Below are 27,767 nucleotides of genomic sequence, written 5' to 3'. Positions count from 1 at the left end.
GCACAGGAAGTAGCATCATGCATTTTAATGCATATTGAGGATATAAATATTCAAAAAAAAAAAACGTAATAACTTATAGTGATGTTTGTTCAGGCCAAAATCGTAACATTAAAGTAGCTTAGTTTAAAGCTTAAAGCTTAGCTTAAAGTCTCTAGAAGAATCAATAACAAGAAGAGTAAAAAATGCTGCAGGCGAATCTGTCTCTTGGCTGCAAATTAATAGGATTCTTGAAAAATGAACCACATAAAATGTTCTATAAAACTTCTTTAGGTGATTCCAAATTCCAAGTTTTGGATCTTTCACCTAAAAGAGGTATCAAATTACTTCCATTATACACCACTACTAGGCCAGTAATGGAAGAATACATAAAGATATTATGTCTTTACTACAATACATCCCTCTAGTTTCTCAGGAACATTTTGAAAAAATTAAATGGTGAAAATAGATAATTTTTCAAAAATAATTAATAAACTAATATGAATATCATTGAGGTTATTGTTTTAAATAGTACTATAAGTCATTTATAGAGCGTTCAGTTAATTTTGAAAATGGTTTCTCTGTCCAAAAACAACATTTTCTCGTAAAATATCAAATCAGTAATGAATTTACAATCAAAACTAAGAAAATTATAAATTAAATTGTCGCATAATGTGAAAATAATTTTTAATTTATTCAAATGCAATTAATCAAATATCTCGAAGCAAGTAATATATTATTTCATAGTTATAGGCACAAATGAAGATTTGGGGTGTGATATGTCCTTAAAATATATATTCTGTACTCTCATCTGGATTTATTTACGATAAATTGGGTGACGAACAAGTTTCCATCAAGATATTTCTTCAATGGAGAAGTGCTACCAAGGGAAATGGAATCCAGAATTTCTGTTAGAGACTTGAAATAACCTTACAGAAGCCAAATATTTCACGAAAATATGTTTTCATGTCACAAGGAAATCAGACGTATTTTTTTTCATTCCCATATTATTATGTGGTCCTCGTACATTCAAATTTGAATATTATGTGTTAAATATGTAGTTTTTATGTGATAAAAAAATGGTTACCTAGTGTAACTGTAATTATGTAGATAACTGTGATTTTTAAAAAAAATTAATTCTATCCATGCTTTTTTCTTTGAAAACTCGTTTTAAAAAGAATTTACGCAATATGTAGTTGAATCTTTTCCTGCCTTTTTGTTTATCTAGCATAATATAGATATTCTATTTGATACAATATGAGGATTTTCAAATATTATTTCGAAAAGAATTGCGCTTCATCTATTCTCGTAAAAAGTGATCAATTTGTTCGAAATATCCCTATATTTTAATGAAATTAATAATATACGGAATATAGCTGCTCTTTATACTTTCCGAAACCATGGTCTCACCATTGTTCTAGATAGTTATTATTATCATAAAATATCAAGATCGTTATGTAAAAGTAACAACCTGTACTACCTAGTAAATATGTCTAGGTAGTATATTGTGCTATAAAAGTCAATGTAATACTTTCAAGGATCGAAGCCATGATAAACATCTTTAATGTACCGATAAAGTATATGTGAAATGAAGCTTTTACTTGGAAAAATTTGTAATAATGATAACATTTTTAGAGAAATTACTCGAAATTTTAGGAAAGTTATTCCGCATATACTAAAACTTCCTAGAAAAGTTCTGAACGATACGAATATATCGTATCTCACTAAATTATTCATTACTTCAAGCTCCCACATCCTCGACTTTATCTATCCCATAACCAGTATATCATAAATTTAACAAAAATGTAGAAACAATCAATGTATAATTAAAATTTTGTTCATCCCTCGTAATTTGATTCAAAAAATAGCTTCTCGGTTTTCTGTTATAGAATTGGAGAACGTACTGTATAGTTCACGTTTCATAAAATTAGAACTAAAGCGGAAAAAGGGATTACATCTAATAATTCTAAAGGAATCTCAATATTGTTTCGAAGTGTCTTTTTAGATGTATACATTCAGCCTTTTTTATTGAACGGTCATCAATTTTAGCAACAACTTCTTCATATTAGTGAATTATCTTTCCTATGATCATCTTGATAGTCGCTACAAACAAGCCTTCTCAGCCTCCAGAGACATATTTCTACGATCTTACCAGAGCATTTGGCAGAAATTAGTGGGATTTTATAGATTATAGAATATGACATATTCCACAACACACTATTTTGCACACAGGTCGATGATTACGGATGTCTACATTTCCACAACACAATGCCAATGGCATAATCATTTGTCCGCAGTTAGAGTGCTTTGTTGAATGATATTTCAAATTTGAATTTTGAACCGTTGTCAAGGGACAGAGCGAGGGAATTATAGGATTATCTGTAACTTAAAATATAGTAGTTTATATATTGGATAATAAAAACTTCTAGTTCATTGCAATGCGATGAAAATGACGATAACGACCAGGAAAACCTTTCTCTTCCTGAAATTATAGAAAAAGTCACATAATCAATGGAAATTCATTACCATTAATGTCAAGGAAACGGTATGAAAACGTATTAGACAATTTATGGACTGGAAAATGAAAAATCAAGTGAAATCCTTTTCTGAGAATGGGTTAATAACTTATTTCTATTGATTCATTCATTCATTCTATGCTCCATGGATCACTGGTGTTAACATTGCTACTTATTGCAAAATAAAAGCTCTGTTGAAGAAAGAATCAGTTCATTACGTCGCAAAATAATCCAACGACCGAACCAGTGATAACATTGAAACATTCCTTGAAACAGCATATGAATTTCATTTTTTAACAAAGGATTGTAAACTTCAATTCGTCTAACTAAAATTCACAATTTTACACCGCCTTTATTTTTCGAATTTGTGGATCAATTTGTAAAGAATGTTAAACTTGGTGATATTAAAGACATGAACTCAGAATTAATAGTCGATGTTCCTTTCGCTAAAACTAAAAAACCTCCACAATTTGTTATTACTAACAAATTTCATATGATTTGTGAAAAGATAAAAGATTCCTTGTCAACTATCAAAAAGAAAAATACACAAAATGCAATTTATTGCTATCAATAAATTTGGAAGATTGGTTCAAGACATCGCTCAATTTTTGATATCACCTAAACCAGAAACTTACACGAAACATTCGTACAAAAGAACATCAGCAATAATTTTTGCCAACAAAACTGGTGATCTTCTGGCTGTGATATGCCATGACATATTGTAGAAACTGTAGGATCTTCCCATGTATTTTTCCCAAGCCAATCACCGCCTTTTTGTGAAACTGCAGCACCGGCAAAGAATTGTCAGTCTGATATGCATAAAATTCAAAATGTTCTACTAACTGAGGAACATAAAATGGTCATCAACCGTGTAAAAGCACCAATTTATTTCGAAAACTGTAGTAACTCTACCATAAACTTGTTTGCTTAAGCCACTCACCACTCTACAAGCGCGTGTGAATTCCATTTTCAACACTTGTTATACAATACACTATTTTACTGTTGATTCTCTTTATTCGAAGAAGAATCAGATGGGAAGAAATGTATAAATACTCGTCACTCAAATTTCCTGCTATTTCGTTGAAAACGAAGCTTATCTAAACAAAGAAACGACTTCAACTGACTAGAATTTGTACCAAAACAATATAATGTAATACTCAAAATAATAATCGCTTTTATTTTCTTCCATATCTCTTTTATTCTCAAGTTTCAAACACTAGTGGTTATTTCTTGCCTACAAACCTGAAGAAATGTCCCAATATACCAACCTATTCCTTGGTAAGAATTGGATAGAGTGTATAAATTTCAAACCAGTGAAAAATAAGATTCAAAAACCTTGTTGACTTAACCTCACACTATTAATAATAGAAATTCAATGACTAATCATCAATATATCATTTAAACACATTATTATTTGTACAAATACTTGTAATTGACTTATTATAAAAGTAATACCGTATTATTAAACGAATATAATACAGTTTTCATTGAACTATATAAAAAAATGCTCCAGTTTCGTATTTCCGTATAGCGGTACTACTATGATAACTTATTACTGTCACCATAATACCTACGATCAACCTTTAGTCGTCTAAACTGCATTTGCATTCACAAACAAGTAGATAATTACATATTTAGATGTCCTTGTTTACACCAAGACCTGACCTGAATCACTAATTTTTAATAATTTAATATTTAAAACTTCAACTAATCATATTGATATTCGAAATACCTTGTTTAGTTTGACTACTGTAATATAGATGGAGATTCGAATGTTTGCGCAAAATATTCGATAGTAGAATAAATAAAAAAATTATTTAGTCTTAACTAATGGTATGATTGTTTGTCATTGATCAGATACAGTTTCAAAATTTATGAATTGCTAACACTTTCGAGCTTGACTCTAATGGAATAATATTGAACTGTTTCCTTCAGTTTCTGAAGATGATAATTTGGTTGTCGAAACGCGCGTCACACAATATAATTTTGAGTGTTGGTGTAATGATAGTGGAAATAATATTGAAGAATATTACGAGGATGATCCCAGAAGTACTGCCTCAACTTAGAAAACACACAAATTTTGGAAAAAATATATATATTTTTCACCTTTTCCAGCGATGTTCAATACGTTCGATACCCTTTTTATAATAAAAATCGTCAAGCTCCTCTAAATACCACCGAGGCATTTTTTCACGACTCCAAACAGAAAATAATCCGTAGGAGCTAAATCTGACGAATAGGGTGCCTGTTCAGATAAAAACCGAATAGAGGCTTTCGAAATGAGGGTTTATAGACTACTCTTACGAGTATCACGGACATAACGCAGAACCAACGTATCCGTATTACAAGAAATTGGCTAGAACATCAGGAATATTGGAACGATTAATCATAGAAGGTAAAGTAGAAGGCAAACGCCCAAGAGGTAGATATCTAACTAGATGAGTAGACCAAACAAAACCCTGAATCAAATATAAATGGTGACACTTCATGTCATTTTGAGGATAATGGAAAGAGGAGGAGTACCAAGGGAAATAACCCGATTTAGCATTTCAGAAAAAATTGCAGGTAATTTTTTTTTCGAATATTTTGAATGCTGGTATAATAAATAAAATGCTGTTTCCATTTCAATGCTCTCTAAATACTTCACGTTATAGAAGAAAATGGAAAAAAAATTCAAAACACAAAATTTAGGCATACCTTTGTATTCATAAGACTCAGAAGAGCAAACATTATAATATATTGAATATAATTTGATGCTACTGCGATAAATGAATACGTTCATTAGTACTTCTTTTGAATTGAATTTGAATTCGAAATTTGAAAAAATATGAAAATAAGATTAGTATTTCCTTAAAATCGGTGGGATCTTGTTACAAATACTTCGAATAAAACATTGAAAGTGAAGGGGATATATAAAACTTAGTACCTATTATTGACTAACTGTACATAGTGCAAAACGAGTGATTGTGAATATAGTTATTATGAAAACGGTAATTTCCTACATTTTTATATCATTGACAAGCTTTTTAACGGTTTATCTTGCACGTTATATTTTATAAGATTCATCCTACGTTTCTGATTATTTATAACATGACAACCACATTTTCTTACTGTTTTATTTTAAAAGTGGAGATATAAATAGATAAACTCACAAATTTCTGGATTTTTTATGTTTGTGATTTCAACAGAACTTTCGTTAATCTTTTTTGACTTTTTTTCTCTATCTCTATCATGCTTTTCTTCATTTTTCAATATATCTATCACTATAGTTTCTGGCGTTTGTTTGTTTTAATATATGAAACATTTCTAATGATCATCCCAATTCTTGTGAAGCATTGGAGTCATTTCTCAACATTTGTTGGGAGATTTCCAAGAAACATACCACTTACAACCCTACGGTACACTGTTACATATCAATTATTGCAATTTTCTAGTTTTCTCTTATATTCATATTGGAAATTACCCTTTTTTGGCTATAAATAATCGTCACTTTCAAATCTATTATAATACAACTCTACATAAGAAAAAATTGTCTGTCCTAAAATTTATTTTGTGATTCATCCATTTACTATATAAAATTTAAAAGAAAAAATAGCCACATTCATTAAAAAGTTTGCTTTTGTTGTAGTTATGATAATAATTTTTTTTCTTGAAAAAAAAATATCCAAAAGTCAAGATGTTTTTAAAAGTATCGCGAAAAAATTAAGTCGGCGTACCTGTCACGCAACACATACCGATCTGTGATGAAGTGATAAGCAAAAATTAACTGTTTTTTCATATACTTGAGGTTAAAATGTCATCTAGAGAATGTAAATATGATAGAATAAATAGAATAAATAAAATAAGAAAACACTCAAACTATAAAATTCAACAATCGTTGCAAAGTGTTTGTTTTTTAGAATGCTCTGTACCTACAAATTTATGACACTTTATGTTGCGACTTCTTCTATTTTTCTTACGTTCAAAAAGGTAGCAACGTCCCCAGGATCGATCAGGATTCTCTGCTGATTCACTACTAGCGGCTTCTCGTAATTAGGCAAGCAAAAGCATACTCACCTCTATATAATTTCTTAGATTTGGTAGAGTTTTGTATCAGCACACGATATTTTCTTTCACCAGCTCTTTACCAAAATCTAACAGAAACTTTCGTTGGGTATACAAGCAGCCTGCGTTATCATTTGGATCCACTACGTCTACTGCACCCTTTGTGCTAGTTTAGTGGAGATTAATTTCATATTTATATGTTCCTCTTCCACTTAATTTATCATTACTATGTCCAATGGAAAAATAATACTGAAGTATTTTTTTTGAGAGCATTAGAAACCAATGATTCTTTCTGAAAGCCAACATTGACGAACTCATTGGCTTAGATGTCAACGGCAGAAGTTCTTTGAGAATATGGGTTCCATTTTTTCGCAGGGTGCCACTTAATATGATATTTTTATCACACAGTTTGTCTACCAATTGAAGAGTAAAAAATTATATCGTATCCACCCGAGAGATGATCAGTCATATCCTTAATCACACTTTCGCTTTGATTTTTTTCTATTTGATTATTTGTATTGCCTAAACTTTAAGTTAGGTAATAGAAATAAGGTAAATTATCAGGCTTTACCTAAGTAGAGTTGCATTTTAGATATGTAAGGCGAATCGCGACATGCAAGAGACCACACCTTTAACCCGTACTTGCCTATATCCCAAAAAGGAACCTTCCCTGGAAATGGTATTAGTTGTTCATCGACGTAGAGATTGGTACTGGGAATTGGCGCAGTTTTGCAGTATAAAACAAATTTTTCGAATTTTTCTGATCGGGGACATTTTATAGCCACGTTTCCGATCTCGTATTTCAAAATTATGGAAACGCAGGAATCTTGTAATAAATTTGCATGGCTCTCGACCTATAGTCGTAACTTCTGGGATTATTTGGCGTATATACGCAGGATCACCAGACCACAGCATTTCTGAAGGTTACCCACTGCTTTTCAAAGCACCAATTGTAATGACGCGGCCAATATAAGCTGTCATTTCAGTGTTGTTTGTGGGAATGAACTTATTTTCAAGACATCTTCTTCACTGATGACTCTAGAACTAATACGTGTGAGCCCCGGAGTCTTTCTTATTATATGTTGTTGCCTCCTCTTTATTACACCCTCGAACTTTACCTTTGATCAATAAGTTCCTTCTTTAGATACATAATAGGGGTTACCTGGCGACTCGACGGAACCTCGTCTTCAATACCACAAAAATGTTCACTTAGGGTACGTTTGTACTTATGAGGGTTAAAGTACGAGGTGTAAAATTTTATTTAAATGCGCGAAAAAACTTTGTGAAGTCTTCGAAACTTGATTTAAATGTCCTGTTCGAGCTTGTGGTACATAAGCTGCCATGGATGCAGCTCAACGTAAAGCTTGACCGTTTCCATCCCACAATCTTTGAATTTTGTTAATTTCACCTTATATACTTGATATCATATTATTTCATATTGCCGTTTTGATAGATTGGCTTCAACAAACGTTAATAGGGCCCGCAATGGTGTGAGGTGTGTGTTCTCATCTTCTAGAGATTTGAAAAATGCTGTTTTGTATTTCTGGGCCAAGTTACCTTTTTGAGCATGTGGAAAGCATCTCTATAGCTGGATATTTGTAATGATGTCTGAGATGAATGCACCAATAACTCCTTATCTACTGCACCTTGAATCTATCTTGTTTCACTTCTTTTACTTTTCTCATAACAGTCGACGAACCAATTTCGTGGTCGTTCAAGTCCGGAATTTTATTCCGGCGAGTCTTTATGGATGAAAAGTTTCCTTAAAAACAATGCGCATTTAAAAATAAATTTGTTTTTTGTTAACCTTCAACCATCTTTGTTTAAATTGCCTCCTAGTCCCTTTGAAAGCTATAAATTCGATATGAGCAGAAGCTGCGACTCTGCACGGCCAATTTTTGAGCAGATACAAGGGTGGTCCCAGAAGTACTTGGACCAACAAAGAAATCAGCAAAATTTTGGAAAAAAATATATTTATTTTTCAACGTAATCTCCTTTTAGCTCCTTATACTTTTACCGGTGATGTTTGATAAGTTCGATACCGTTTTTATAATATAAATCGTCAAGCTTCTCAAAATAGCCATTAACTGATGACATCACCTCTTCATTGTTGAATAATCTTTTACTACAGAGCTATTTTTTCAAGTCTGAGACAGAAAATAATCTGAGAGGACTGAATCTGGCGAATAGCCTGCATGAGGTGGCAATTTAAACTTTGATTCATCAAAACATTTTATTCTTAGTCAAATGCGGTCGTTTTTGCTTGATTTCGTCACTCAAACGTTTGTATAATACTCGCCGTTGATATTTTTTCCTTTTTTAAGATAGTTAATGGAAATTATCAAACGCGCATCCCAAAAAACCAACGCTATGACCTCTCCTGCAGATGGAACGGTCTTTTTTTCACGACGCTGTTTTTTTTTCATTGTGAAAAAACGCGGCATTCATCTTACGCACAGGTTCCTCGGGTCCAAATTTTCAGTTACTGTGCGATGTACCGAACTTTTTGAAATGCTTATTATGTTTGCTAGTTCACGCATTTGCAGTCGACGATTATTCAATACCGTTTGGTAATTTTCTTCAGCATTTCAGGTGCAGTCACCTCATTTGGTCGACCACAGCGATGCTGGTCATCGCAGGTCGTAATTCCTCATTTAAACTCTGCTACCCAATATTTTTCTGTTCATAAGGAAAGAGCAGTTTCACCCAGAGTACCATCTAGCTCAGCTTTCATATAGGTTGATCTAAGGACTTTCAAATAAAATTATTGTACCACATAACGATGTCGAATTTTTTCCATGATAACAAGTTCAGTGAATACTTTCTTTATAGATAGTTGCCAAACAAATACTAACCAACGTAACGTTTTCAAACTTGAAACATATGCTGTATAGAGTGTGTACTTTCTAATCTAGTGATATTTTTCAAGCAACTACTGCCATCTCCAGGTCATGCCAGGTAATTCTGGGACCATCCTAACAAAAATAGAAATATAATTAGGATATACCCTGAAATGTAAGGAATATCTTCAACAGTACAAATAAGTGATTAACTCCTTTCATGAGTGTTGTTATTTTTAATTGCTCAATTATTTAGTAGAATATTATATAAACAATCCAAACTACTTAAATTATAAGTTCTTATCTTTATATTCTGAAACAATACCCATTAGAACCAGCTAGTATCAGATTTCTTGAGTGGGTTGACTTGATGCACTCTCTAGTTAAATCGCTAATGTATAGTGCTATTAAGGTTTTATGAAATTCATTGTTGGCAAGCTAGATCGGTCCAATTCGCCTACGTGTACCGCAAGAATATTTTTATGAATTACAGAATATTAGATAGTTCTCAACAAAAAGTCAAATTAGGTTAAAAAAGAAGAATATCTTATCTTAATGATCAATCAACTGATAATCATGAAATAATTGTATCTTACTACGTAATTAATTAAATGAATGGATATATGTTCTTATACACTTGATTGCTTAGAAATTATGAAGGACATGTTGTTTTACCTGTTGCAGTCATTATCCTTCCAGATCAAAGAATTTTAACTTTTATTGTGCCGTAAATATTCAAAAGAGAGGGTAACGGTATATATTCTATACTCGAAGTAGATATTCCGAAAGTATACTTGAACCAAATGACCTAAATGAACGTTATAGTCTGTTTGGATAGTGAAAATATATTATTAAGACGATAATCTGAAAATTACTATTTCTTTCAAGCAGACTGTTGAGATGATTCCATCATTATCAACATTCGTACTATAGTTTTGAATTCTATACAGGGGTAAGAAAAATTGATAAATCGGTAGCTTTATTATGGCTTTTATTGAAAATTGTCTCAAATAAAAAGTTTGTACGTTATCTAACGTTTTTTATTGATGTTCAGTTTTAGTCACATTTTTCCAGATTTCCGGTATTTATATTTTTATGAGTAGATATGATTTGTTGAATGTACTGATGCTAGGGTTTAGTAAATTCCTGACGTATGGATTATGATTCAACAAAATCAAATTCAATTGTTTGTACTGATATTAATATCCTGAGTAATTATTGCAATAAGTTTGAAACTCCAATATATCATAGTTATTTTATATTCTGTTGTTTTATCACATTCAATTACTTCATTAATGATTGATAGTTTTGTAGATACAAATATATCGTTACAAGAAGCTATCGATATTTAATGATATATAACCTGACAAAATTTCTCATATTTTCAAGTCTTCAGTGTCTCGAAATTTGAGGAAATTTGCTGAAATTGGCATTGTAAAAAATATTCGCGTTTATAGACGAAAAAAATCACAACGAATGAAAATATTCAACTTAATACAACACTTAGTGTATAGGAAGAGCCTTAAAATTCACCGAATCGAAATTTAAAATAAATATTGGTGAGAGATATAAAAGAAAAATTCTTGAAACAACTGTGCCTGGTATCAGTAAATTCAGAAGTAACATATCTACTAGAAAAAATTATATATACGAGGTAATGCATTTAAAATATTACTCGATGACGTCATTTCTTCAGAAATATGACAAACTAAAAATCTGCAAACATCAAAAACTTATAAGAGACAATTTTTCGTAAAAGTCATAATACAGCTACAAATTCATTATTTCGCACTTTTTGTTCGACACTGTTTATATATAATGAATAAAACTTCCTCATTCCAGACTTCACAGAGATATGGAAATTTATTTATTTTATTAATATCATGAAATCAGGAAAGCCTAACCACTATATGAATATAAGGTTGATTTCTGCTTCGGCAGCTTTAAAAAAAGACTTTGTTATTATTTCATTGACAACTCACCCTTCGTTCGAACCTCCCTCGTATTTAAAGGCAATTGGAAGTATTGGAATTGTTAAAGGAGAAATTATCATCAGCAAAATTCTTTATTAAGTTATGAACTACGTATACAGTTTTCACTTTGAGAATAAAAGCTTAAGGCCCCTTGACATGATACAAGACAACGTGGAATGCAATGCAAGACGCAATATTTCTGGTAGCTGCTTACCAGTTTCGTACATACGCAGTATATGATTTTGAACTTCCTCAATAAAACGATAATACTTCCACCCCTAACTGACCGATATCTAGCCCAGGAAAATCCAAATTAATGTCTCCCCAACTTTTTGAAAAACCAAAACCTTCTACCTGCTCTTTCTTCCATATTTACATGAACCCAGGCGAGAGTTTTGGAATCGACAACGAAGTGATTTGATCTGATCTGATCCAGAGACTCAGCTCGCGCGACGTAGTTTAATCTTTTGTTGTAAATATTTTTGTGTATATTGTTTTGTTGATGAATATATAGTAAGTTTGAGTTTAACATGGTTTATTGTGATATTTCTTAAAAGCATTCGTAGATAATGTTCAGCTGATTGTTTCGTGCAAAATCTTGCATTTCCAAAATTATTGGTTTGATGCAATTTTTAATACGTGCTAGCTGCAATTCTACAGAAAATTAGTTTCTGATCTGACCGACAAAGATTCATTAATTATCTCATGTTTTATTTTTCTTGGGAGGTTTTCAAATGTTTTTTCATCCATTCTAAACCTATTTTTGTAAGTTTTCTTATCTAATTCTATAGCTAAGTTCCTTTTCCCCCTGTTCTATCTAGTAAGGTATCGCCTTTGTGCTCTTTTCTGTCCATCAGACTCTAAAAGCAAAGTAGCAGGAGATATAATCATTGGCAGTGATGCAATAACCACTTTTTTTGTGTATATCTAGTTTTGTAATTTTCATTTTTAAACCGACCATAAAGTCTCTAATAGTATTTGAGGCTGAGAAATTGTCAACTTTTTCTTATGGAATTTCGACCAGTGGCAACCATGATACAATGGCAAGAGACTTAATGGCATAATGTCAAGCGAAGTGCAATATTAGCCTATGCAATATTTTGACCTTGCAAGAAATTGCATACTATCTTATATATCAAACAGCCTTTAGTTTCACTCATCACATTGTAGGGGTGAAATATATTCCAGAAAATACTGAAGTCATCTTCGGGAGAAGTCTTTCCATGAGATCTCTTCCAAACTGTTTCATTTTATTACAACGCGCTTTCCATTATTCCACCGTTAATTATTGCAAAAATTAATCGAAGACTTTTCTTACGTTATTCATATTTAGCTGAATGTTTCTAGCTGCAGCATGACTTTCCATTGCTCTCATCATAGCTTGATCGGATAAAGATAAGGATGGTGAAGATGTAATACTAACATCAGAAGAAATTGTCATTATAAAATATTTTATATCGTGGTTTTCTATATAGTTCAGGTTCTATGATATTTTCAAAAAGGTTATATTTTCGTGCAACAACCACTGTTGCATCATACTTTTGGTAGGTTCAAATGTAGAATTTTTCTCTTGCTGTTTATTGTGATTTTACCACAATACTGTTGGACAAAAAAATGTGAATTTTCCTATTTCTCATAATTCATGGAATCATGATAATCTCTCGTTTTGCATCTCTAGATTTCCAATGCATTACATTCAAGTTAAAATTTGATTGTTTTCTTTCTAATTTTCCTACGAGGGATTGTACAAGGTACACAGTATCAAAATTTATAGATACCTCGCCTATTCTTACCACTGCGAATCCAAATCTCAAATAACATATAATTTCTGATGAACAGTCTCCTTCTTCTACTGCCTTGCACCTACAGTGCGTTAACGATTATCTTATGGTCAGACATCTATTTATGCCAGCCCAGTGTTTTATATCGCGTAGTCATGACATTTGTTTTCGGCCTACGCCTCTCTCTCCTCATATGATCAATTGGGGTATTGTATATCTTTCTCCTCTTGATCAAGTTGAACAACTCTCTCAAAGTCCCCGCTCTTCTTAGTACATCTTCGTTCCTCACTCTGTCTGTCCAAGGTATACCCAACATTCTTCGAAGGGTCTACATTTCGAAGGCCTCTAGTTTATAGATAGACGATATCTTTTATATCCATGTTTCCATTCCGTACAGTGAAATTGACAACACATAACATTTGACCATTCTACACCGAAGGTCAAAGGAGAGATTACGGTTATTCAACATCGATTTAAATTTAATGTCTGTCTCTCTTGCGTGTTCAATGCGGCATGTAATTTCCTGGTGAGGGACCCATTTCTCATTTATAGTTATCCCTAGATATTTAAACGTCTTCACTTGCTCGATAGATGTGTTATCTATATGTAGTTGGGCACTTAAAATTGCATTTCTACTTATTCCCATGCAATTGGTTATTGTTGCATTTATTTGTAAGCCATATGATTTCCCAATATTATTCATTTTATCCAGTAATAATTGCATGATGATCTATACAAAGAAAAATGCCAGATGAATTTCCATGTTACTTTTACCAATAAATAAAGTAATGAAAACGGTTTCAGTATATAATTCGTCGATGCCCTTTATGAATTATGGAAATATGGCGATTTTGAAAGTGTCGAAATTTTCATAGAAATCGTAGGCGTGTATCTCTTAAATAGATCCCCCTATACCCATTTTATCTTCTAACGACGACATTTGAGTTGACACTTGTCATCTACATTATTTTTATATTTAAAAAAATTATTATTTATATAAAGAAAATTTTCGCAAAAAATTAACGCGAGTCAAAATAATGTCAAGCGCGGTTTTCACATCGATCCTTTATACGACATAAATTTAAATAACGCAGAAATCTTATGAATTTTTTTTTCATTTCACATTATAAGAAATAATTAAAAATATGAGAACAGAATGGTATACAAAACCAAGTTTATAAGGGATCAACAAATAATAGGTATAATTAATAAAACAGAAATTGAACATCAAAGCTTAAAGCATTTTTTCTACTGCATGTTCAAGGATTTTCCCGAAAACTATTGAATTATTCCAATTAAAGTTAAAGGAACTATAAATATGAAAAATTAGTTCAAATTTTTTATATTCATGTTGTGAGTGATCTATCTAATCAGCATAATTATATAAATTGTCAATTACAAGTTATATTTTGATGAAGACAAAAATAGGTCGAAATGTCAATTTTTCACCCGTTTTTTAAAACTGATATTCTATCGAAAGATACCTAAATCAAGACGATTTATCGAGAGAAACAAATCAAAATTAAATGCTTCAACTACATATAAATCTAATCCCAATATTCAACGCTGCGAAGCACAAAACTAGAAATAATATGCTCCACTACCCGTGCGAAGCCGGGGAGCTAGTAAATTATAATTGTTACTATCAAGCAGCTGGAAAAAGCAAACACTTTGGTTAATGACTACCTTCAAGAATTGTTTAGCATCTAATTAGATTCTACAAATGAACCAAATGGTCTCCTTATTAATTATAATGAATGTCTATTAGAGCAAACACAGTTTCAATTAATAGAAACCATTTGAACGCAATTTTAATTAATTACATGTTTGAATATATCTTTTAAGTTACGTTAAAAAAAGAGAAAGTTTGTAGAAGAACAAATTATTCACGCTCAAAAAATCATCGCAAGGTGAGATTTTATACAAGTTTGATGTTACAAATGAAATCAGAAATAAAACAAAATTAATCGAAATCAGAATAACTTCAGTATCAATTTTGATACACTCGAATGATTCCAACTTTTTTGTAATTCAAGTAGTTTTGATGTTTAGTTTATCGAGAAATAATCTTGGGATGATAATAAAAATGTTGATTAAGTGAAAATAATGTCTATTACAAAAAGGCTAGTTATGCACATAAAAAAATCTTATTTGAACGTTATATATACAGGGTGTTTCTAGAAAATTGAATAAAATAGGTCTCACATCTGTAACTGTAATAGTTTTTACGTTAACTGAGGTAAAATACAAAAAACCCAATTCCAAAATACACTTTTTCACGTTTGGAGTAAAATAACTTCGTTAAATGCCTGATAAATACATTAAACTTTCAAATAAATCTTACAGAAAATTTATTTCTGAAAAGAATGATGTGTACAACCTCTATAAAACAAATTCAATCGGAATCAGAATAACGTCAGTATCAATTTTGACATATAATTTTGAGTGATTTTAACTTTTTTGTAATTCAAGTACGTTTTTATCTTTAATATCGACAAATAATCTTAGGACAATGATAAAAATATTGATTAAGTGAAAATAACGTCTATTACAATAAGGCTAGTTATGCATATGAAAAAAATCTTATGTGAACGTTATATATACAGGGTGTTTCTAAATGGCCCCCCAATCTCTCGGGAAATGGTTCTATAATAATTCACCAATAATAGGAAGCCATATTGAATATCTCGAATCTGAAATTCCCATGCACATTTGTTTGGTCTACACGTATTTTGACCTGAAAAATTGAATAAAATAGGTTTCAGATCTGTAATATGGTTTACGTTAACTGAGGTAAAATACAAAATATAAAATACAGGTCAAAATACATATAGACCAAATAAATTTACATGACAATTTCAGACCCGAGACATTCAAAATGGTTTTTTATCATTGGTGGATGCTCACGAAGCATTTCTGGAACTTTTTTCCTATAGAATAATTTCCCGAGAGATTGGAGTGCTATTCTAAAACACCCTACCCTGTATATATATTTTGCTGCGACATTAATTTTTTCAATTATCTTGATTATGAAGCTATTACTTTTTTGTTAATTTAGCTTCTTCAATGCACAATAAAGACTCAAGCTCATCCGTTTCATCTTCTTCTTCACGTGCCCTTGAACTTCGGTTTTTATTACTGAATTTGAAAATTCTGGAGCCACTATGAGAAGGTAATCGTTTACCTATAACGTTTACTGTCAGTTTATATGAGCTGTCGTCGTTAAAAATCTCAGGATGTGGTTCTAGAATCTGCAAAATGTCCAGCACGTCGAAAAGAACTCTGATTTATCATCTTTATATATACAGGGTGTTTTAAAAAAAAGTGATTCCGTCTCTAGGATAAATAGAAAACATCCAATGAACTTGTTTTTATGTCTAACTCTCATAGAGGGCGCTATACGGTTCGTGCCAAGTATTATTGAACATAACTTTTCCAATATAAGATTTATTAAGAAAAATTTCAAATTAACTTAAACATCTTTAAATTTCACACTAAGAAGTTACTCTTGATAAAACTCGATACTGTGTACCGTTATCGGAATATTTTGACTTGAAAATTATGAAGTAATCGATAAAACTGATACATTTATAAAAATTGGGACTCAGGGCTTTCGTTTCTTGTAACATTTCACAAAAATCCAGTCTAATCAGTATATATCTTGTTTTTCAAACTTGAATTAGTATGGGCACTGAGCTATTGAAGGCCTAAAAGTATGAAACAAACAATTTAATGATCATGTGTTGTGTATTCAAACTGTTGTTTGTTTCATACTAAGACCCCCAATCTAAGTACCCATAATTATTTAACTTTGAATTTTACATGGCAATAGCATTTTCTCTGAGTTTGACATGGAAAACTGTCATTCATTGATAGTTTTCTCGGATAAACTTACCAAGGGAAAATACATCTGAAGCTATTGAACGACGTTGTGGAGATACTGAGAATGTGAGATCTAAAAAAAAATTCTGGTAGGCCAAGAACAACAAGAACCATTAACAAACAAAATACGATTTTAAATTTAGTTGATTGAAGACCAACAGTTAGCATGAGGAATGTGGCAAGACAAACGAATACGTCTTCCTCAAGTACGTGGAGGATACTTAAAGAACAACAGCTACATACTTATCATTACAGAGAAGTTCAAGTTATAAAAACATATTTGTATAAAATTTCTATAGTGTTGTTAGTAGTTATTAGCTAGTATTGTTTTAAAAAATGTGTATAATTTTGTTTCTTCAACGCTCCTTGATACATTCCTTGAAGAACTTTCCTCTTCTTTAAATTGCAGAGTTTTATCTGAAAATGTCTGCTACACCAGCAATGAAAATATCAATTTTGAAACTACTGTTTTAATCCAGTAACATTCGTACAGTAACACCTTATGCTTCCCCACTTATTTCAGCACAATTTATATTGTGATGTTGATTGAATTTTTCGAACCATTATATTAAACCAAGATCATCAACAAATTTCTCCATATGAGCTTTCAAGAACCCATCAGTGTTTAGATATACATATTATTCTGGTACTATCGGTAAAACCATGATAGAAAAGCTTGATCTAAACCCTTGTATTTAACGTGGAAGATTTAGAAGTTCAAGTTACTATTTCATTGGTCAAGTCAATGTTCTCAGTTTCTTTCGCCTAAAGTTCCTGGTTTAATTAATGAAAAACTTTCTCTTAATAGAAGAGGTCCCTGAATTTGACTCTTCTACGAATGATATGGTGATGCTTGCGTGAAGAAATTGTGTAACAGTTGTACGAAGATATAAAGCTAACAATTACGTAGAACTAGTAGAAGATAATCTAATTCGATTCTAATATTCAGGCTGTAATATGGATCAAGAATCACACTCATAAGTCAACGCTCATTTCCAAGACAAATTAGAAAAATTTAGCAAAGAATGCAAACGTTTTCAGATGAACATTAAATTAATGAAGAACGGTTACCACAAAAAAAGGGACACTCATAGGATGACCAACTTCTGCTGGGAATTAAATGAATTCCAAAGTCAAGTCAAGTCAATTCCAAACAAAAAAGACATTCAAAAACACTCAAAATTACATTCAATCAATCAGATACGCGCTTCGATCAAAAAATTAACTACTTCATTATCTTAACGAGCTAGTATAATCCAGTTTTGATATACGTAGTTCATGAGCCAATTTGTTATCAAAAATATCTGTGTTATAAACTTTTTAATTCGAGAAGGATTAACACCAACAAAAATCAAAAACAGAATGGAGGCTGTTTACAGTGAGCAACGTCGATTACATTGTTGTGAGCGATCTTAAGAGCTTTGCTGCAAGGACAAATCATTTGAAACGGATGATGAAACTGTAGTCTTTTGCTATGATCCAAAAGAGATTCCATGGAGTGGCATCGGATAGGGAAGCCTGTGCAAAAAAAACAAAGTTCACAAAAAGCATAAAAAAGGGTTCTAAAATATTTTGGGACTGTGGAGGTATCCATCTCATTTACATTAAGGGTTCAAATACATTAGGGTACACGGCATATTACTCTGACTCACTAAGGAATTTGCGTCAAAAAATTATCGAAAAAAGGCGCAGCAAAATCAACTGAGATGTACGCTTGCTTGATCACGACACCCCAATCCACACATCTTCGCTTTCCAAGTTTCCAAGGATATTGTACACGAATATGGCTTCATAGATATCCCTTATAACCCAGATCTGGCACCGCTAAACTATTGTTTGTTCGAAAAACTGAGAGCTGAGTTGAGGAGTGAAATATTTAATCGCAACGTTAATATCGAACATAACATAACCATTTTTTTTGTTTATGCATGTCCTTTATATTTATGTTAGACTAAGAACTCATGAGCCCCACTACGCATGTTCAAATAAGAATAGTAGGTGGCTAAGCTTCTGTTGTATATGTTACAGGAAAAGTGGATTCTCCAGTAAGAGTTGACTCTTCTTAGGTAAAGTCGACTCTTACTGGACTTTTTAGTAAAAGTTGATTAAAAGGGAAAAGTGATCAATTTTGAACAATATTTACTAGACAGAGTTGACTAGACCTAGGGAAAGTATACTCTTACTGCCTTGTGATAGTAAAAGTTGACTTTTTGCAAGGGGAAAACCGATTTGGCCCTGGTAAAGTTGACCTAACCTAACATATAGATAATAAAATATTACTTTTCCGGTTTATCTTTGCCTTGAGCGGCATCTAAACTATGAATGAAAGAAGATACAGATTCCGCCTCGGTTTTTGGCTGTCCAATTAGCGTAAGATCGCTCAAATTCGAAGAATCACGACACACATTAGGTAGATAACTTTACAACTTTAAACTACTTCGTTTACTGGGATATTAATAAACAAACTAATTATTGAAATGTAAACACTTACTGAATCCTTGGTCGCTGTTGTTAATAGCATCAAATAGACACGTGAACGGGAAGACAACGGTAATGACAGTAAACAACTAGAGCTGGAATAAACATAAACAAAACGAAGATGTGCGCGCGCAGTTATATGAGAAGAGCAACATCTCGGAATAAACTTTTACAAAACCACAGTAGGTATAGTTAACTCTTCCTAGGTAAAGTTGATCTGTTTATTCTCATCCAACTTTCACTGAAACTTTTAGTAAGAGTTTACTCTCCCTAACAATCTACTTTTCCTGTAACATATATAAATAGTGTGAGGAAAGGACCTTATTTCTTATAGTGTAAACAATGTATGATTTTGACATTATGCAATATTATTAGAAATATTCAGTTCATATTCCAAAGCATTTGTAGAAAAAATAATTTATATCATAACAAATTGATAAATATAGCATTACTTAAATCGGTTTAGCCTTCTCTTAAATTATAAATCACTTATTTCATATAATTATAATGTCTAAATCTTATCTATATCCATACGATAATTATTATTAATATTCAATCCACATTTTCGATACATTCTTCTCTCAAGTCTCGTTAAATTGAGATAATAATTTATCCATACATGGTAGCTGAAATTACTCAAAACAAGAACGATTATCTCAAGAAATAAATTAATTATTAGTTTTATTTGCTTTAGTTGAGTGTAAGAATTAAATTGATATATTCCAATCACATATACCATAATTGTCAATATATACCAAGACACTTTAATTGAATATGGTATCCGATCATTAAAAATGATTAAAATTAACAACAGTTTAATGTATGTAGTCTACTGTATACGTATAGAAGCATATAACATAATTAAGTTTAAGTATATAGGGTGTCTCATAAAAAAGTCATTTTCCAATGTTCACTTTGCCTTAGTATTCAAAATATAACCCATAGTCTTAACCCAACTCTTTGAGACTTAATGAAGACTTTATTCTTCGTGCGAAATGATGTCGCATTGTATTTTCAACTCCTTTGGATTCAAATTGTTTATAGTAATCTGACGATGCAAAGTCTGGACCAAATGTTGGATGTGGTAGAAAATCAACGCCACCAAGGTCTTACACTTACGTTTCTTTCGCAGTATGTGGCTTAGCATTGTCTTCTTGTAAGAGCCTACTGCCATATCTACATCTCTCTTTTTAAACTCATATAGCAAAGATACGGCTGCTCTACGTCATATATCCATTGAGTTAGTAGTAAAAATAGAGAGAGTGAGGTATGGAAACTTGTTCGAGTGAGCCCAAACTATTGATAAATGGCGAAAAACATCTCCATCAACTGCTGTGACTTCCTCCATTATATTTGCGACTGTTTAATCTAATGAAGGTTATCCTATATAATTCATGTCCTAGATTCTTTAACTAATACGGGGGAACGTTGCACTTTGCTACAAATGTTTAATGCCATTTCCAAAATAGGCTTAGAATCATTGGGAAGTGGAATATGGTAAGACATGGGTTGTTAGGCCAAACTTTATCAATGTATGGGTTTTTATTTATTGTTAATCGAATACAACATTCAAAATAACACCCTAAAAATTGAAAAATTTTGAATTGGTTGACATAAGAAGGCGCTTTTTATAATATGCTTCAATGTTTGTAAATTATTTTCAGATATTTTTATATGTTTTTGCTGTACTGGCATCATCTGAATCAAAAAAATTGATAGAGAGAAAACGACGGGAATCATTAAGGACGACATTATCTCCAACTACTCATCTACAAATTGCGGGGATAGACAATTTCGATTTACAAAATAGTGATTTATATGCTAGAGGTTCGTATTTGGATAATTTTTTAGAAATTAAAATTGTGATATCATCAGAGTGTTTCATTGAAATAGTACCTTACTATAACTTACTTTATGGTTCTAAAAATAGTAATTTGATTTTATGTCAATCTGACCGCGGATAGTGAATTAAAAGTCATTGGATTTTTGCACTAACTTAGACAGGAATGAAATTTCAAATTCATTGACGTAGAAATCAATAGAAAAAATTATTTTCCAGGATTGATATACACAAAATTAGGCAAAATCTTAATGATATATATATGACAGAAGAATTTACGTCAAAAAGAATTTCACAGAAATATAAGTATCTGAAATCATGAATTTTGAGCATCTTTTTGTATAAATTGTGTAGTTCTTCTTCTCTTTCTTAATACCATTTTTTTATCGATAGCCACATTTCTAGATACATCTTTGACCTTATCTTTGTCGCTGATATTTTTTTTGTTTACTCATTTCGTTACAAGGATTTTTATCATCCTTCCGATACATTTATGGGGTTCAAACCTCTTATTTGAGGTTTGAACCCCACGTTACTAAAGGTTTCACGCGCGCCCGTTATTAGGTTTTTCAGCCAATTTTTTCGTTCGGAAAAACCGGCTGGCATTTTCATATCCGACCTGTGCTGACCTTAAGAAGTGGCGTTCGGTGATGTATTAAGTGGGAGCCGCCAGTTTACAAGCTGAAATGGCGCCCACCTTATCGACCCTGTTTTTTGTAGCCAGCTCCCCGTCTATAACACCTCATCAATACTCATCTGAAGCGAGCCAAGCTACCGTCTTCAGATACTAAAAATCTGGTGTAGGTAGTCGTTATACTGTAATATGTTTAGTTTAAATTTAGCCAAAGATTATAATGCAGTTTAAGCCAACTCGAAATGGTCTTGATCAGTTGTATCAAAGTTTTTTCAAGAAAATAAAAATTTGTTTACAAAAAAGTTTAATTGGAATTTTCTATAACTCGTTTTTATTATGCTCAGAAACTTTCATTTCTTCTTTTAGACATATTCAGAATTTTCATAACGTTGCAATTCTCAGTAAATCTTCAGGGGTATTTTCAAAAAAAATTGTGCCCAATTTTTACATAATTATAAACATTGTAAAATCGTTTAGAAGTTAAAAAAAAACTTATCTAGAATATTTTTTCTTTTATTCGACAGAAAGCGTAGGAGGTACATACCAAATTCTAACAAACTCTTTGGAAAAACCAGTACAAGAATCTCAAGAATACATTCCTCCTCAGTCAATTGCAGTAGCAATTATACCCAGTTATCCACCTCCAGCGACACCCGTTAACGCAGCTGCTTCTAACGTACCTGGAAATGGAAACGCTGTATTTTTAGGATCAGGATCTATAGGAGTCGTTCACTTAGGAGGTGGTAGGTATCATCATATTCTAAGAAATCGTATATCGTATGAACTTAATACTATATACATAATACGAAATCTTGATTTTGATCAATATGGAAATACATTTATTTGTAAATATCAAGTCATTTGTGCATTTTCCACTTCTAAAGCCACATTGTGTGTCCTTGGAAGTGTTTAAAATTTGAACCATAATTTTTCGTTTACAGGCAGACTGTTTTCAAACTATTATCCATGGTGATGAACAATTATTTGCAGCTATTGCGCAAGATCGGTTATAAAACAATAGTGACATTAGATCAACGTCAAATCTGAAAAGTATTCAGTTATTTTTCCGCGCAAATTTTGTTAATTTTTTTATAAAAATTTCTTTTTATCTAATTTTATAGATTTATCATTGAATTTTTGTTAGCCGCTGATATATAAGCAAATCAGATGATCAAAACTTCTATAATATATTTCGCGTTTATCAAATACGAATAGAATTATGTAATTCAAACACTTTTGGATGTCGTATATTATATTTATGACTACATTATACGATTCTAACTTGAGTTTAAAACGTGATTTATTCGACATATGATCCAAATTTCGAAAATAAAACACATTCTTAAGAAATCAATATTTCTCAAAGTTCAATATACGAAATATGATTAGAAAATATGTCGAATTTGTAACCGCTTATTTCAGTAACGATTCTCGTTCTAGTAAAATCTTGTACAAAGTTTTCAAGTTATGTCTCTATTTAGAAAGCAATTCACAAAAAAAATACACAAAAAATAAATTCTATTTATGTTTATCATTTAAGAAATTGTTAAGAAAAGGGAAACGAAGTCAGTTCAAACTTTAATGATGTTGGTCGTGGACTTAGGTTCAGATTCTCATTCGTCGACTCGTCGACTACTAGGCGGTCCAATTCCTCATAATCCAAGAGGAACTGATTTCCTTGACAACTCCCTCATGGTCATCGGATATTCCTGTAATCTACTGAACCCCTTAAATAGCCGAATGTCCGAAAACAAAGTATAATACAGCCGCCAATTGTTGAGTCAAACTACAGGGGCTGAGATAGGCGAAGCCTCGGCCTGGAAAGAGCTCCAGAGCTCTACTCCTGAGTGAGCTTGAAATAGAAGAAGATCTCTGGCAAATGAAGCCATCCCACATTCAAAACTTTTTAAAAAGAGTGGAATTGATGGATCAGCTGGTAACACTGGTTTCTTCAGTATCGCAGCAAGAAAGGAGGACACAATACCGGAAGCGTCCCTAATACTCCTTCCTTCTTAGAATTAGGTATATAAACTGCCATATTGTATTTATATCTGCTTTATGGTAGGTGTTAATAGAGTAGTAATCAAGATTTATTGCCTTTTACGTCTAATTCAATAGCACCATCATTTAAACAGTAAAAGAGACTACAAAATTAACGCTGAGGATATTTTCATAATAAAAAGGGCTCAAGAAAAGCTTAAACGTAATTAAGTTCAAAAGTGAAGTGATACTCGGCATAGCCCAATTTGGATATATGCTTGAATACTAGTTGAATTGACTTTTCTCAAAAGATTTTATTCCAACCTTAATAACTTTAACAGTTTTTGCACAAATACTAGCTTTTTCTTGAATTGTTTAACAAATAAGACGTAAATATTATTATATACATTATTATACATTATTATATAGGAAAATTATTTTATTCATAGGATCTCCACACTCTCTGCTGATAATATAAAAAAAATGTTGAACATGAACGCAAATAATGTGGAAACTGTCCTGCCAGCACATACTATACTATTATTTTATAATTATGTGTTTGTCTACATTTGGCTCGCGACAACTTTTTTGTGGCAAATGATATTACAATTAGTAGCGATAGTGAAAGGTGCCTGTAGTTCGTTTAAACATTTTGGAATGAGAGCGCTTATCCGTCCAGAGCGTCCAGTTAAGCCAGAATTAAAATCGTACTCCTAGCTAGTAAAATTCCATTCACAAGCAACCCAGCGAACCTATATTTCCGTTTTCATAAGAACGAAAATACGAGGATGTATTGATATCTCGTTAGCCTAGACCAGTTCCATACATAAACAAAATATTACGCAATAAATTAAAAGAAAAAAGATCAACCGAAATTGTGAAAATCGAAAAAATGAAGTGTCGAGCCATCATCAAGTACCTGTATTTAGAAGGGTTAAGAGGTAAGCAGATTTACGAAGATATGCTTAATACCCTTGGTAATCAATGTCGTTCGTATGCGACCGTGAAAAATTGGACGGCAAGCTTCAAAAGAGGTGAATTTTCCATTGAAGATGATGACCGATCGGGAAGGCCGGTTTCTGTGTCAATTCCCGAAAATATCGATGCAGTTCATGACATGATTTTATCAGACCGTCGAATTGGGCTAAAACGGATATCTGAAGCACTGAATATTTCATACGAACACGTTCATCATACAGTTCATGTCAATTTGGACATGAAGAATTGCTGCAAAATGGATCTCCAAATGTTTGAATGCTGAACAAAAGCATGCAAGGGTAGAAGCATAGCGTTCGATCTGTGCTCGATTTGAAAACGATGTAGACTTCTTAATCCGAATTGTTACTATGGATGAGACTTTGGTACATTTCTACGATCCAGAAACAAAACAACAATCGATGGAATGGCGACACTCTGGTTCTCTAAGACCTAAGAAGTTTCGTGTCCAAAAATCTGTAGGAAAAGCTTTTGCTTCATGTTTTTGGGATTGTCATGGAATAATCATTATTGACTTTTTGAATAAGGAGATTACTATTCGACATTATTTACCACTCTGCGGGGAAAAATTGAAGAAAAAAGACGCGGAAAGCTATCCAATATTTCCTCAACTGAACACAAGTTTAAACGGTCGTAAATTTTCTTCCAATGAGGAGCTGTGGTCTAGTTTGCAGAGCAAGAAGAAACATTTTTTTGAAAGGTCTAGAAACGTTACAGGTTCGCTGTAATAAATGTATCCAATTAAGAGGAGAATATGTTGAGTAATAAAATATTTTGATATTGATATTTTGTTTGGTTCTATAGTAGGCTAGGAATTTTTCAATATATCCTCGTAATCATAAGCAACAAATACTTTTTTCTCGGTGGTAAGTCCCACTTGGCTGTATTAGCTTGACTTACGACACGATAAAAAACAGCGACAATCATCAATAAATGGTCCTGGAGAACGTGCGTTGAGATTAGAGAGATAAAAGTGGCTATTAGCAACGCATTTGCTATAAACTTTGGATTATAAACGCATTCAAATGTTCATTTTCCAGGCGATTCAATCAAAATGAGTTGGGATAGTCTTGATATCGACTATCTGCTTCCAAAAAGTAGTTACATGTCATTGTATGATGGGGTAGAGAGAAAAATGTGAATAGAGACTGCATAAAGGAAAGTGCTTTCCCGCCAGGACAACGCACTTTCTCACACTTCCTTTATTTCCGTAGCTAAAATACAGGAACTGCACAGATTGGTTGACTATCCACCATAATTACCGAATCTTCAGCGCCTTCAACGACTTTTTTCTGTTCTCTTACCTCAAAGTTTCACTTTTAGAAGATGTTATCGTATACGTAAATGGTTATTTCGAGGAGAATCACAGCAACCATTATTTGGAACGACTGGAATATTCACGGAAAATTGGTTATGTTGGAAAATTTGTAAATAATTCACGTATATGAATACGTTCTTCTTCTTCCATTTCCTTATCCGTTGCGAACGTTGGCTATTAACAATGCTAATGTCATCTTGTATACTGCGTTTCTAAACACATCAACAGATGACTCTCCAAACCACTGAGTCGTTTTCTCTCTGGTCACCTCTCACTATCCACTTTGTCTTGAACAATCAACTGCAAAAGACAGTCATGTCTTGGTATGTGGCGGAAATACTCCAGGTCCCATAGACGACTTCTTTCTCTTTCCCTTGAATCTGCCCCATGTTGGTGATGTGCTGCGTCCAGGATAATTCCAAAATACGCCGGTATATCCACATTTCCCAGACTCAGATGCACTGGAGCTCTTAATTTTTATTTGCTATAATTGCTGTGTTATCAACATATCTGATGTTGTTGATGGCTTCTCCGTTGATTAAAGTGACATCTTATAGTTTTACCAATGCTTTCCAGAATATTTCTTCGGAATGAAAGCGTTACTGTATCTAAAATTCAATTTTAGAACTTCAAGCAGACCTTTCCTTTTAAAAGCTTGTAGGCCAATAAATCTAAGCGATAAGAATCTGATGATCCAGGATGTCATTGTACAATGCATATTACAATATTTGGTTCTTGCTATTAGGTGTAGTTTTTTTAGAAATGCTCCGTAGCACAGTATTTTTGTACAATATCAAGCATTTAATTTTGGAAATAAACTATACAATAGCTTGCATCTTTGTTTGTATGTAATTTCATTTCAACAAAATCTAAAAAATTGCTTCTCGCATCTGTTTATTATTTATGCTAATCAAATGGTTTGATTTAATATTTTGTGCTGAACATAAATTAACACAGGTTAAAAAAGTTTGGTGATTTATATTTTTAAGGTGCGTATGTCCTTGGATCTGGAGGTCTTGGTTATTCTGAGAAAAGAAGAAATCCACGCCCGTCAATAAGATCATCTACTTTACCACCGATTCGAGCACATCCAAATCTACTACCTGCCGCTGTCAATTCCCAACGAACTTCGCAGCAAACACCAATTTTTAGTTATACTTATCCAACAGGTACGAATATATTCATAGTAATAATCAGAAAATTAACTGTTCATAACATATAATAAATTATGAAAATTAATTTACAGGTCAGCAGTTTCCTATCGACGCTAACGGTTACGAATATCTGACACCAAACAAAGTCGGATTTGGTGATCCTCTACCACCGAGACCACTAAAAGTAACGAACACTTACGCTGTTCCTACTTCGTTGCAGAGCAGTCAGTTCATCTCTCCAACCACTCAATATTCGCCACCCCAAACTATAACTCCAATGGAGGATAACCAAAATAGTTCACCAGTTTATCCAAAACGAGTTTCTAATGTTTACCAACCGTCATATTTGAAATAA

The 27,767-nt window shown here is 32.4% G+C and overlaps 1 protein-coding gene across 1 annotated transcript; it reads left to right on the top strand.

The window, feature by feature from the left end:
• Positions 1 to 182: 182 nt before the first annotated feature.
• LOC130441687 (uncharacterized) lies at positions 183 to 27,767 on the top strand. The gene is made up of 5 exons (XM_056775471.1): positions 183 to 350; positions 21,155 to 21,317; positions 22,489 to 22,707; positions 27,248 to 27,444; positions 27,513 to 27,767. Exons 1-5 carry the CDS (start codon positions 183 to 185, stop codon positions 27,765 to 27,767), a joined length of 1,002 nt encoding a protein of 333 aa, XP_056631449.1.

Source organism: Diorhabda sublineata, chromosome 3 (genome assembly GCF_026230105.1).
Source record: "Diorhabda sublineata isolate icDioSubl1.1 chromosome 3, icDioSubl1.1, whole genome shotgun sequence".
In the NCBI taxonomy this organism is placed as follows: Eukaryota; Metazoa; Arthropoda; class Insecta; order Coleoptera; family Chrysomelidae; genus Diorhabda; species Diorhabda sublineata.
This window is presented reverse-complemented; position numbering and strand designations above follow the sequence as displayed.

What these genes read in the sequence shown, in the direction of transcription:
- LOC130441687 (XM_056775471.1), top strand. Translation starts at nt 183, where the DNA reads ATGCTGCAGGCGAATCTGTCTCTTGGCTGCAAATTAATAGGATTCTTG. An exon ending in TAGTGATTTATATGCTAGAG is followed by an intron (nt 21,318 to 22,488) that starts GTTCGTATTTGG and finishes TTTATTCGACAG; the next exon opens with AAAGCGTAGGAGGTACATAC. An exon ending in AGTCGTTCACTTAGGAGGTG is followed by an intron (nt 22,708 to 27,247) that starts GTAGGTATCATC and finishes TATATTTTTAAG; the next exon opens with GTGCGTATGTCCTTGGATCT.